This window comes from Cibotium barometz, chromosome 6 (genome assembly GCF_041138505.1).
Source record: "Cibotium barometz isolate CiBa-2024 chromosome 6, ASM4113850v1, whole genome shotgun sequence".
NCBI lineage: Eukaryota > Viridiplantae > Streptophyta > Polypodiopsida > Cyatheales > Cibotiaceae > Cibotium > Cibotium barometz.
Window position 1 is genome coordinate 37,259,105 of NC_141051.1, and position 12,985 is coordinate 37,272,089.

General features: G+C 47.1%; 1 protein-coding gene across 2 annotated transcripts in view; it reads left to right on the forward strand.

Annotated features, from left to right (window-relative positions):
- Positions 1-12,985, forward strand: part of SCD1 (stomatal cytokinesis defective / SCD1 protein (SCD1)) — a 194,191-nt gene that overhangs the window by 45,329 nt on the left and 135,877 nt on the right. For both annotated transcript variants that reach the window (XM_086799538.1, XM_086799539.1), the window contains 7 exons: positions 5,794-5,935; positions 6,041-6,141; positions 6,300-6,363; positions 6,465-6,578; positions 6,753-6,973; positions 7,070-7,124; positions 7,236-7,319. In XM_086799538.1, coding sequence (XP_086655664.1) covers positions 5,794-5,935; positions 6,041-6,141; positions 6,300-6,363; positions 6,465-6,578; positions 6,753-6,973; positions 7,070-7,124; positions 7,236-7,319 — 781 coding nt within the window. The remainder of the gene's footprint in view (positions 1-5,793; positions 5,936-6,040; positions 6,142-6,299; positions 6,364-6,464; positions 6,579-6,752; positions 6,974-7,069; positions 7,125-7,235; positions 7,320-12,985) is intronic.

Below are 12,985 nucleotides of genomic sequence, written 5' to 3' on the forward strand. Positions count from 1 at the left end.
GAGAGAGAGAGAGAGAGAGAGAGAGAGAGAGAGAGAGAGAGAGAGAGAGAGAGAGAGAGAGAAATGAAATGAAATGATATATTAACGTCTTCAGAAGGCCAAAATGACCTATGAGACCAAAAAGGTTACAACAATAGGTGGATCTGATACAATGTCTTTGTAAAGAAAGCTAAAAACAACTAAACAACTAACTGAAACTGAAACAACTATGAGGAAAAGTACGGTACTAGGGGCTCCTAATGGATAACATCTGAGAGGAAAACTTCAGCAACAAAGGTAAGCATCATACACATCACTATCCAAAGGTGTCTCTCATCGGTTGATGGCGGATATCCTCAATGTTCTCCATGGTGAGTACTCTCACTGGAAGTCTCCCATGCCGTGCTAGTATGGTCCTGATCCTCTGTTGTAGTCTCCGCCGGTGTCGAGATGGGCCTCTCATCTTGGGGCGCCTGGACCGCCCCAGCTCTATAGCCCGATCAATCAGTGTACCTCTAGTGCGGCTATACTCTGCGGCTAGCTGCAATGCCTGCTGGCCTGACTGCTCAATCTCTGGTCGAAAGAAGTCTGTAATCTGCCTCTGTAAGTGTCTCTCCCTCTCTGGTCCCCTCCCTCTCAAGAGACCCTCTCTATGTCTACGAAGCTCCAGCAAGTATAATCCGAGGCATCTCTGATCTTGGTATCTCATGACTCTAGAAAGTGGTCCGAAACCCTCTCTAAACAGGCAGTGAAAACGGCCTCGTATCTCATAATATACTGGACAGTGACATATGTAATGTAACTCTGTCTCTGGCTCCATCTGGCACAGCTGACAAATCCTGGCCTCAACTGGTACTCCTCTGAATCTGTCAGTCTCAATCTCTAGCTGGTGTGAGGATGTGCGCATCTGACCAATAGCACACCGTACCCCGTGAGAAAGATGAGTATCCATGTAGCTGGGTCTAATCACAAACCCATCGTGCGTGAGCTGGAGAAGATGATCTCTATAGAAAGCCATCTTCGTACCAAGCTCCTGTGTCGGCTGTATCCATGTCCTCCTAGTGTCCAGTTGAATCAAGTCCTGCCTGATAAGTCTGGTAATCTCTGCCCGTGTGAGAGAGAGGGAGGGTGCATCCAGGGAGTACTGAAATGGAGGTAGCCTTTCCATACTAAAGCCATACAACTGGAACCAAGCTGTCATCTGTGCATACCAACATGATCCATCTTCCTGTGATGCCAACTGTCGTGAAGACTCCAGGGCTAAGCGAGCATATCTGTCTCTAGGGAGAGCCCAAGTGCTATGTATAAAGGAGACTGATCGAGTGAGTGCCTCTACTACCAATTGGGGGGCAGCCATCTCTGCACGGATAATATCATGTGGTACGGAGGCCTTGGCCCTAATTATCCGGGAAATCATAGAAACCAAGGGCCTCTCCATATGTCTCCATCCATCAGTGCTACCAGCTCGGCTGTGGTGATCCACTGAGGGTCCCCATATCTCCACTCCATATAGCATGGCTGAAGTGACCAAAGTGTCAAAGAGCCAGAGCTTTGTTCGAGGTTCCTGAAACTGAACCTGCGAACACATCCTCTCTAGTCTCCCCAATGCTGCATTGTATACTCCACTATCTCCTGACCATATGTAAAGGTGGGTATTGATTTCCTAACCCACTGTGCTGTGGTGTTAAACACCATCACCTTGGGTTTACCAAGGTTAATAGACAATCCACTGTCCTGTGCAAACGTGTGCAATGCATCCAAATGACGCTGCATCCCCTCTCGAGAATCTGAGATCAGCACAATATCATCAGCATACAATAACAACGGAATCCATGTCCCTTCTAGCTGTGCTCCTCTGTCACCCTCCCGCTCTACATAGTCTGAAACCTCATCCACGTACATCCCAAATAAGGTGGGAGAAAGGGGCAGCCCTGTTTCACCCCAATAGTGGAGTGAACCATCTCAGATATACCCTGTCCTGTATAAAGCCATGATTCCCCAAATCAGCTCTCTGAACACTCCCATCTCCCTTAGTCTACGCATCAGTCTGGCTCTCGGTACTGTGTCAAAAGCGTTGCGGAAATCCACAAAGCAACAATAAATCCTCTTGCCATATAATCTGCCCTCCTCAATAATAGCTCTGAGTGTCAAGATATGGTCAAGAGTGGAGAAACCTCTCCTGAACCCTGCCTGCCCTGATGCACGTATGCCCTCTCTCTCTGCCCATCTACTCAACTCCTGCTCAAGAATAGATGCATATAATCTAGCCAATGTGTGACCAATCATGATGGTACGATAATTCCCAAGAAGCATGGGATCCCCTGACTTGAAGATAGGCACAATCGTGGACATATTCCAAGTCTCAGGAAAACCCTCACACATGGCTCGGTTAAACATCATAGCAATAAGCTCTGCAAGCATATCTCTGGCATGAATAAAGTGCTCTGCTACCAAACCATCATGATCATATGCTCTCCCAGTCCTCACCCTGTCAATAGCTTTCCTTACCATCTCAGCAGTAAAGAAAGCACATGTCTCTGGGCATGACTCCGATGGGTCTGGCAGGGGCGGCTGTCCTGGTGCTGTGTACAGGGATGCTGCATACTCACCCCAAATCTCTGTGGAGGTAATGGCTGGTGATGGTGAATGCTCATGGAATAGTCTCCATGCCTCTCCTGAGTCCCGACTCATAAATAACTGATACAAATCCCTCTCTAACTGAGCAAGATAAGCCCTCTTCTTCTGTCGCACTAGGTGCCGGAAGGTAATCCGTGACTGTCTGTGAGTGGTAACACCCATGAGCACCTCTCTCTGTAATCTCATCCTCATCTCTCTACACTCCTCATCATACCAACTGTTCTGGGGCATGTTCCCAGATCGTCTCCGTGTAGGCTGACTATGGGGATATGCCTCTGATGCTGCAGCATGAAGCGTATCTATCAATATCTGAGTGAGCTCATCTAATGGCCATCTCGGCTCCTCGGCACATAAGCGTCTGTATATCTCATAAAGGTATAACGAGTGTGTGTGGAGACCTGTCCCAATGGAGCGGTGCTGAACTGAAATGTGAGAGTGAAGGACAAGATAGCATGATCCACTGCTATTCCAACCGGCCTAGTGCCTACCATAAAATCCTGAAAAGAGGGAATGAGACTGGGCTGAGGCATAACATAGTCCACTGTACTAGCACCATGCCTATGTGGAAAGCAAGTGAAACCGCCCGATGTCGGGAATCTCTGTAGGCCATTCAGGATGGCCAATCCATGTGCAGTCCCCATGTCTATCAAATACCGCCCATACACTGTATGTTCCTCATCCTGTGAGAGTCTAGATAGGCCCATATCCCTAACATCAAGCTCCCTCAACATCTCCTCTGAGGTATCATAAAACACTGTCTGGTTATGGGCGGTCCTGGCATTGAAGTCCCCCAGGAGAATGATGTCACCATCCCTGGAGAACTCCCAAATATCATCATCCAAAATAGAAAAGGGAGACTGCCCGCTAGGTGACGCATACAGTGATGTACTAGGAGCAAAATAGCATATAGCAATGTAGAGATATCTGCCCATCTCTGCCCTCAGTCTAACCCACATGTACCTAGACTGCTCATCTCTACGGACTATATGTATCAGTGGCTGTAGCTCCTCTCTGAACAATACTGCCACTCCTCCTGAGCCCCGTCCTCTATGCTCTGAACGAGTCTCCTGTCTACAAGCTGTCTCCCATCGGTATCCAGTAACATGTGGCATGGACTGTCCAGGAGCCTGATGCGTCTCACAGTAGAAGATGATGTCCCTCCCAGTGAAACTATCCTCAAAAGCCCCTACATCAAGACGTAGAGATCCATTACAATTCCAAGTAGCAACTTTGAGTGTAGTCCCATAGGTCTCGTGCCGTCATGAAGAGCGCCTCTCCATAATCACCACTCTTACCATCTTTATAGAAGGCCACTTTCCCTTTCTCCCAGGCTGCCCTTATCTCGGGCATAACTTCTTTCATGTGGGCAAGTTGCGAGAGTGTGAGGTCATCTCCAAGAAATATTCCCGTCTTCTTGAGTGTAGGACGTCTCTTCAAGAAGTCCTTCTTCGCTTCCATGGAGGGGAAACGAATGATAAGTGCTCTCTCCTTAGAAGATTCGCCACCACTACCTTCTCTCTTCTTTCCCACTCTCCATGCCTTTGTGTGCGTGGCTTCAATGCCCATCATAGAGAAGAGCTCCTTGGTTTCTCCTTCCGCATCATCACGGTCTTTTAGACTGGACACTCGTACATGTAAGGCCCGGGTCTTCCTCCTTTGCTCCTCTTCAAGGGTCATGTTGATGATGGTGGGAGTGGGGATGGGTGGCGATTCTTTACCTTTCCCTTTCTTGGCGACCTCGATCCATTTCTCCGCCTCGTCCATCTTCTTTTGTCTCTTTGTGATCACCTCCACCCATGAAGATGTCTTCTCTTTATGTTGCTCCTCCTCCTCTCGAATGATCCTCATTTGTTCCTTGATGGTATTTAGCTCGTCAATAAAGGAGGGCTGAAATTTTCCATCCTCAAGATTGCTTTTTGAAGTGGCTTCCAACTCCTTTTTGAGGGCTGAGATTTCAGCCGCTTGACTCTTAGCATGCGATTTGGCCTCCACTAGTTCCTCCTTTAAAGCTGAAATCTCAGCCTCTTGCTTGGAAGATCTCTCTTCGAGCTCTTGGATTTTGTCAAATCCCTTCTCGAGTTTGGAGAGGCGGTTTATGATTGCGGTGACGGAAGAGTCGACCATCTTCTTGTTTTCTTTGATAATTGTGCCGAGCTTGTCCTCCACCTTCACGAGCTCCTCTTTAAACCCGGTCTTGGCCATGACTTTTTGCAGATTTCCACAGCCAATGGGCTGAAAATTAATCCATGATGACAGGCGCGAAACAGCAGCAACCGGGGGGGGGGGGGGGGGGGGGTGTTCAAGTCATGTAGGGAAAAGGGGAAAGAGAGAGAGAGTTATGTTGCTGCCTTGGGGGCCTGAGGAACGGTGGGTGGGAAGAGGAAGGCGGGCAAAAAGCGAAAAGGGCAGGGCGGCGCAGGGGGGAAGGAGGGCACAGGGCGGCAAAAGTGAAAAGGGTAGGGCGACGCAGGGGCGAAGGGGAGAGGGAGGCGGGCAGAAAGCGAAAAGGGCAGGGCAGGGCGGCGCAGGGGCGAAGGGGGGCATAGGGCGAGAGAGAAGAAAGGCAGGGGGGCGTAGGGGCGAAGGGGAGAGGGACGCGGGCAAAAAGCGAAAAGGGCAGGGCAAGGCGGCGCAGGGGCACAGGGGGGCACAGGGCGAGAGAGAGAGAGAAATGAAATGAAATGTTAATATATATTAACGTCTTCAAAAGGCCATAATGACCTATGAGACCAAAAGTTACATCATGGTGGATGTGATACAATGTCTGGATAAAAAAACCTTGAAAATGAAAAATAAAGATGATACTACTGGCACCTAGAAAATGAAACTGGAAATGGAAGGTAAACAGAAACCCTTATAGGGTGTGAATATAGTGAGGGGGGGGGGTATGCTATGGAGGTGAGTGGAATATAGCGAGGGGATACAATATCATGTGGGACGGAGGGGTACACTATGGAGGTGCCTCCATCTCATAATATGTGCCGCATCGGACACTGGCGGATCTCCTCAATATCCTCTGTGGTCAACACCCTGACTGGGTGTCTCGCATGCCTCGCAAGAATAATCCGAATCCGCCTCTGCAACCTCCGAGAGAGAGAGAGAGTCTCTTAGAGTCATAGTGCAATGTGAGGTTTGAAGATTTAAATCTATTTGAATTGGCTTTCTTTTATATTGCAGCAAACCCTTGTGGGATCTGATTGCACATTTAGTGATAAATGTGCCCTTGCCAAGTCCAGGTGGAAGCATTGTTCTTTTTGCAATCGAGAATTATTTGTTATCAATAGAGGTTCCACCAAAGGATGGTCTTCCTCAGGCAGATGTATGACTCTGGTTTTTACAATCTTCTATTTTTTGCTTCATAAGAGATGCCCAAAACTCTTCATTTGGCACGGCTTAGACATGTAGTGGTTGAACATTGATGCAGCTATCATTTCAAGCACTTGTGCAATGCCTGGATGTGGACAATGTCATTCGCTTGTTCACGGCAGTTTTCCTTGAGAGGCACATCTTGCTACGGGCCAGCAAGTATGTGCAGAGCCTTGCTACTCCCTTTCTGACCTATGTATTTGATTGGCATTCTCTTGCATTCTCTTTACTGTAGACAATTATGAAAGCCAAAAAGTCAGTGCAAGTTACAATCATTGTAAAGAGGGTTCTACAGTTGAGATGATTTGTTTTTTCAGGTACTCCCTTTTGACGATGGTGGCTGAATCTATTTGCCATCTGTTGTATCCAATCAAGTGGCAGGTAACTACGGTTTAAGACTTGGTTTTCATCTGATTGACTAGGGGCTTTGGGGAGCTCTTCTTTGTGGCAATCTGTGACTAATCGTGTTGGTTTTCTAACAGCATGTTTACATTCCAGTTCTTTTCTATGGAGGAGTGGATTACCTTGATGCTCCAACTCCATACCTGATGGGCCTGCATTCGAGTGTTGACATTTCAGACCTTAAACTGGATGGGGTATTGCATAGTCAAACTAAGTCAATGTGAACAGTGCAAGATTGCATGTATTTCTGTTAGTGAATTGGAAGGCTTGGTAAACCCTTTGAGTGCAATTTTGGTCTGAAGCAATGTTTATTTCTATGCTTAAACAGGGTTTATGTATTTGTTTACTGATGCAGACTACTTGTACAGGTGGTTGTGGCTGATCTTGATCGCAACACTATTGCACTTTCGGAAGAGATTCCTCCAATTCCGGAGCCTGAATTGGGGCAACTTAGGGCAGATTTGGTGGAACTTGTATATCCTAATCTTGTTGATCTGGATCGACTGCAAGAAAGTGCTGGGGCTCTGCGAGAGTCTCGTACTCTCAGGGGAAATAAGTCTTGGAGTGCAACTCATGACACTGAATTAAGGTGTAAAAGGAGGTTCCTTTCATCTTGGGGTCTCCTCTTTTTTCAAGTCATGAGCTCAAGTCTTGTAACATGTGTACTTTATGATCGTGACTGCAGATTGATCTTTTTAAAGTTTTTTGCTACTATTCTATCCGGTTATCGTGATTTTGTGGTACAGTTCCATATTCTTTTAGCAATATATTTTAGTTCACAAGCGTTTGAATAGTATGATCAATGGATGCATGGCAGAAAACCAATGATAGACCTGCTTTCATACTTGCAGGAGAACACAGCTGCAAATGTTTTTAACAAAGAAGCTTTTTTGAGGAAACGTTCACGAATTACTGGCCTTCCTCCTGACCCTGCGGTAAGTTGTAATGTAATGAATAAGCTTATTGCAGGAGCTTCCTTTTGTATAGTGTCAGATTTACACTTTTAGACCTCCACTGGATTTGAAAAGATCACTGAAGGAATTGGGACAGCGTGGTCCTTTATGGAGGGCTTACTTTTTTAGCTGCTCGCTCAGTGCTGGACCCCAAGTTCCAACCTTCTTGCATGTGTGCGAAATAGGACCTAGCTGCCCTTTTTGCAGCTTGTTTGATAGGCTGTCATAGGCACAAGGTGAGCATTCCTTGTCTGCAATTGTGCAAACATGGGAAATTATGCTTTGTTAACTGTGAAAGTCAAGCGGGCTGGGCTCGCTGTTGAGTGAGAGTCAGTGATTGATGAAGATTAACGCTAAGCTACAAAGATTAGCGCCAATCACATGGGCATGATGACACAAAGAAGTAGAGAGGAGGAGAAGAGAGACTCATTACTGGATATGTCCTCCAAAGGAGATGTAATAGGGTGACCCAGATGTTGTGACTGGGAACCCTTAGTCTTGGCTCTCTTGCCCTTGGTATTGGCTTTGCAACCTGTGTCTGTGAATGCTTGGAATGATCCTTGACTTGCCCTTTTATAGGGATGTTGATAGCAAGTTGTATTCCGGTCAGCAAGCCCTTTTTAGACCTCAAAAGCTCATCAAAAATATCATAAAACATCATATTGTGCCCATAATATGTCCCAACCATTGGTGCATGTCTTGGGCACTACCAGGCGCCTATAGGGCTGTCAAAACTGCTCCGAACGGCCCATGTATGGCCTCTAACTTTGCCCTTCAGGTGGCTGCAAGAAATAATAATGTCTTCATGGCACCCAATTACGGTGTGTACGTGACATCCCCTCCTGCTTAACTTGGAGCACTAGGGCAAACCATGAACCTTTACTCCTTTCTTGACTTTGTCTTTCTGTAGGCTCATCATCTCCCTCTACAATTGCTGCCTCCACTGGAACTGCTGGCTGCTTCCTAATGGATTCTCTTTTGACATGAAAGACTCCTTTGCTGCCTCGGAAACTCATGTGGCATTGGTCTCGTCGTCCTGATGCAAGGGACATATCTGAATGGTTGGCGTTATTGTCTCCTTGGGAATCTATCAGTCGTTTGAGGTTAAATCCGGTATTTGCTTTGACTCTTCGGCCACCTCATGATCTTTCACCGGTGTGCACTCCTTGAGGAAATTGTCTCTTCCGGTCTTGAAAGCTCTCTAGTATCGTTGGAAACTCCCTCTTCCAAAGTTTCAACCTTTGGCGAATCCTCCACTTTCCTACCTTTGTCATTGGGCTCTCTGGTTGTCAACTTGGTACGTTGTGCCTAGATCTTTCTTTGACCCTCGACTGGCTCTCCCAAAACCTCTAGGAACAATCATCCCACTTGATACCTAGCTCCTTCCAAGAGATTTGAGATTTGGCATTTTGCTCCAAAAACCTGAGAAGCTCTAGGTTGGCAAGGAAGAAAAGACAAGATGGGTTGATTACCTACTAAGACCTAGAATTGACTCATTGTACATGTAAAACTATTGCTACATGCAAGACCTATGCATAGAACCCTAATGCACATGCACAAAGGCATTTGCGGATGCAAAACTGCAAATGGTAATTTGGTTGTCTATGCAAAAACGCAAACCCTAATTTTCTTTGCAAATTGAAACGGGATTCTGCCTCAGCCCTTTGCACAGCCTGTCGGGCTGTGTTCCTTCAGTGTTCCTCTCAGCCAAGGGCAAGCTAGAAGAGTAGTACTCTCAACCAAGGGGCAAGAAAAGGGAGGTAAAAGCACTGTATGAGGAGGGCGACCGGATCAGCAAGCAAAGGGCAGCCATCTGCTAACGTTAATCGCTCCCATTTCAAGTCCAAAAAACCACAAAAAACTTCAAAAACCAAGCCAAACCACTTCTCGGGTTGGGAGACATGAGCCTACAGTCCTGTGAAAATCAGCCATGAGTGAAGCAGATATGAGTCTACAGGGACATGACATGAGCCTATAGACGTCGTGATACGTGAGCCTACAGAGACGTGATGCGAGTCTAGAGGTAGTTGAACCTAATATTATACCGACCAATTAAAAGTGCGTTGTAAGGTCACGCTTACCCATGTCCTAATTGTTGTACAATCTGTATCTGTAACAAATTCCAAGGAAAATTCTTGTCCTATGCAATTTTTTGAGCATTAGCTATAATTATTTTCGAATTATTTCTCACCAATCCTATCATAGGTTGGGTGCCCCATGCACAACTTGGAATGCGTGCCCATGTGTGCCTGTTTCATAAAAAGAAAAATCTGTGAGCCGATTTCATAAAAAAATCCGTTAGCCTAGCTAGGTGTGAGCTTTGATTCAACAGATGTGTGCCTGCCCACAAGATGTGAGCTTACCAAGTGTGACATGAGTCTACCTCACCAGACCCGTGTGAGCCTATCTCTCACAAAAAAAAGACGTGAATCCACTAGACATGAGTCCAGCCTACCAGACGTGAGCCTACAAACCAGAAAACTCAAAACTGAAAAAAATAATAGTCATTTATTTATTGCAACTTGTGCATAACACACTTGTCTAAATACATTCAAACTTGCACGCTAGATAAATACATTCAAACTTGCACGCTAGAGACGAATTCACTAGAGAGAAACCCTTTGATGCAAATTCTGTCCGGACTAATTATTGGAACTGACCATCGAGTCGACTGTAGTGCATCAAACCGTACCTTCTCAAAACCATCGAGCCTTCGGCACCAAACCATACCTCCTCAAACCCAGCCATTCTTCGGTCTCATTAAACAACCAACACTCAACATAGTGCTTCTATACTAAGAAGGTAGACTCTTTCGGATCTGCCTCAAGCGAGAAGCTTCAGGAAGAAATGAGCCAATTAAAAGCAGATGTGGGTGGAGGAACCGCTGAACCTTACAAGGCGCACGCCTGAGCTCCCACACCCTGTTCGCTTCATGCCTACCATGCAATAGAGGCATGGGTTTGTTGATCTGGGACCATCACACACCCCATACATGCACTTCATGTGTCACTCTGCTACCCCATCCATTAGAATATTCTCACCTTTATTCTGAGCATGAATGATGCTTGGAATTTTTGTGTGCCAGAATATCCACTTGAGAGTATCATCACTCTCACTCTCATCTGGCACTACATAGCTTCATCTTTGACTGTGCACTAATGGCTGGTCTCCCTTACCTTGAGCATAATTTAAATCTCTGTTCAACAGTCATATACATTGATTCTTTCTATTTTTTGATGTTTACGGATTTGTGCCTCATCAAGCTTGATAATAAAAATTATTGAAATGAATGATGCTAGAGTGCCAAGTCACCTAGTCAAGTTATCCCACATGAGCTATCATAGCGTTGTTGTACCTCCCTCATATAAAAGGGATCATTTTCAATCAATGGAAACAAGCACATCTAAAGCTTCTCTATGAGTGCAAGTTAATATATCTTGCAACGTAATTAGCTTGTGATCATCACTTCGTTTCACATACTCTCATCTCATGAATTGCTTAGGCATCACCCACCCTCAGTGCTTTTAGAGATGAGGCGTCCAACGAGGCGAGCTTCAGAGGGCCATAGTTGGGGGACCCATAGACATTCTTTTCCTCCAAGAGCATCATTTCTCATAGGGACGCACCCGCAGATGCGGGAAGATTCTTCTAGGCAAGAGTCATACTTTATGGTCCCCATCCTTCGGCCCCTGGGGGATGCAGGGAGGGGTGTGTATTCCTATCAGTGAGCAGCTGTTGCCGACAGTGACTGGCTCAGGAGTCATTGTCCCAGGGAGGGCACAATGGATTACCATTACTATTGGAGAGGATAGCGTTGGCTTCCTCAACATCTATGCTCCGAACGTTGTTGCAGGTAGAGCCCTCTTCTCGAGCTCAATACGGCAGGCCCTCCAGCATGCTGACTTCTGGTGCTTGGGCAGTGGCTTTAACATGATTGAGGCAGCAGAGGACAGGCTTGGAGGTGGCACGACCATAGTTTCAAGAGCAGAGTATTCAGCCTGGGAGGAGTTGTTGCTTGCAATCAGGGGATAGGACCCTTGGCATCTCCCAGAGTTTGGGGCTTTGCTTCTCGAGATCGGATAGGAGCACCACCGGCCCCAATCACTCTAGACTCGATTGGTTTTATGTGGATGAGTGGGCTTGCAGTCGAGGGGGTATGATCGGTATATTGGCAGGTACTTCCTTTTCTGATCATGCCCCGATTATTTTGTCCTTAGAGAACCCTTGGAGGCATGACAAGCAGACAAGCCGGAGGATTCCGGACAGCCTCATTCAGGACCTCGAGATATGCAGCATGGTAGAGCAGATATGGGCGAGAGAGGATTTTCTTTTAGGCTCTGCTGCGTGCACACTCGATGAGGGCCGAGGGGAGATCAATAGTTTCTTGCAGGTTGCAACCCAGAGCAGATTAGAGGGTTTTCGGGAGCAGGAGAGGAGTTTGAGGAGAAGTCTTGCCTCTTTACAATGGCTTTAGGAGAGGTCCCCGGATAGCCTGTGGATTGAGAGTCAGCTCGTCGCCGCTCGCACGGAGATTAGATCCATAGAGGAGAGGAGGGTGGAGTACATGTATCATGCTAGGGCGTCTTTCTGGACATAGACATGCGATAGAGTCAGAGGGGATTTCTTTGAGATAGCTCGACCCCACGGGAGGAGAGAGGGTATTCGCAGGTTGCGTGGCCAGGATGGAGCTATTGTTTCATATCCCCCCTAGGTGAGAGCCATTGCCACGGACTTTTTTCGATCCCTCCTCAATGGTGACCTAGCATCTTCCCAGGTGGTGGACAGACGCGAGAGGGTCTGGCGGCATATGAGGGAGGTGGTTCCCCCTTTTCTTCGATCTTTTTTCTTGACACCATTTATGGCTGAGGAGTTGGCGGAGGCAATGATAGCACTTCCGAGGGGAAAATGCCCAGGGGCAGACGGGCTTCCAATCTCCTTCTTTCTTTGCCACTGGGACCTCATGGAAGGTGGCCTTCGAGCTGCCTTTAATTAGATTATGATTACAAGTGCCATGCCAGAGAGGCTCTTAGAGGGCTTGATTCACTTGATTCTCGAGGGTGGTGACAGACTGGAGATCCAGCACTGGAGACCCATCACTCTCCTTGGGATAGCCTATAAGATATTGGCCAAGGCCATCAACAGGAGACATCAACCTTATCTCCGAGACTGGATCCACGACACTTAGACTGGCTTTGTTCAGGATAGGAGCATCCTGGACAACATCTTTACCTTTTCGGAGGCAACAGCTTCGGCCAGGATGCGGCAGTAGGACCTCATTGTGCTTCTCCTAGATTTCGAGAAAGCATATGATAAGGGTGGATTGGAGCTTTCTGGAGGGCACAATGAGCCGGATGGGATTCCCCGTGGAGTGGATTCATGGGGTTTCAGGACTCTACTCAGCCTCGCATAGCTAGGCATAGCTAGGTCCTCATTTAGGGAGCTCGGGGTGACATATTTTCCCTTTCCCGTTGGTTCAGCCGCTTGGTTCAGCAGGGCTGCCCATTGGCACCTTACCTCTTCCTTTTCGTTGCCGAGGCCATGAGCAATTTTCTCTTTGCCTAGGAGACCGGGCTCCAGAGATCGCGTCTTCCCTTCCGTACGCAAGAGGAGTTACTTGATTCAGAGTTTGCATATGACACAGCAGCCTT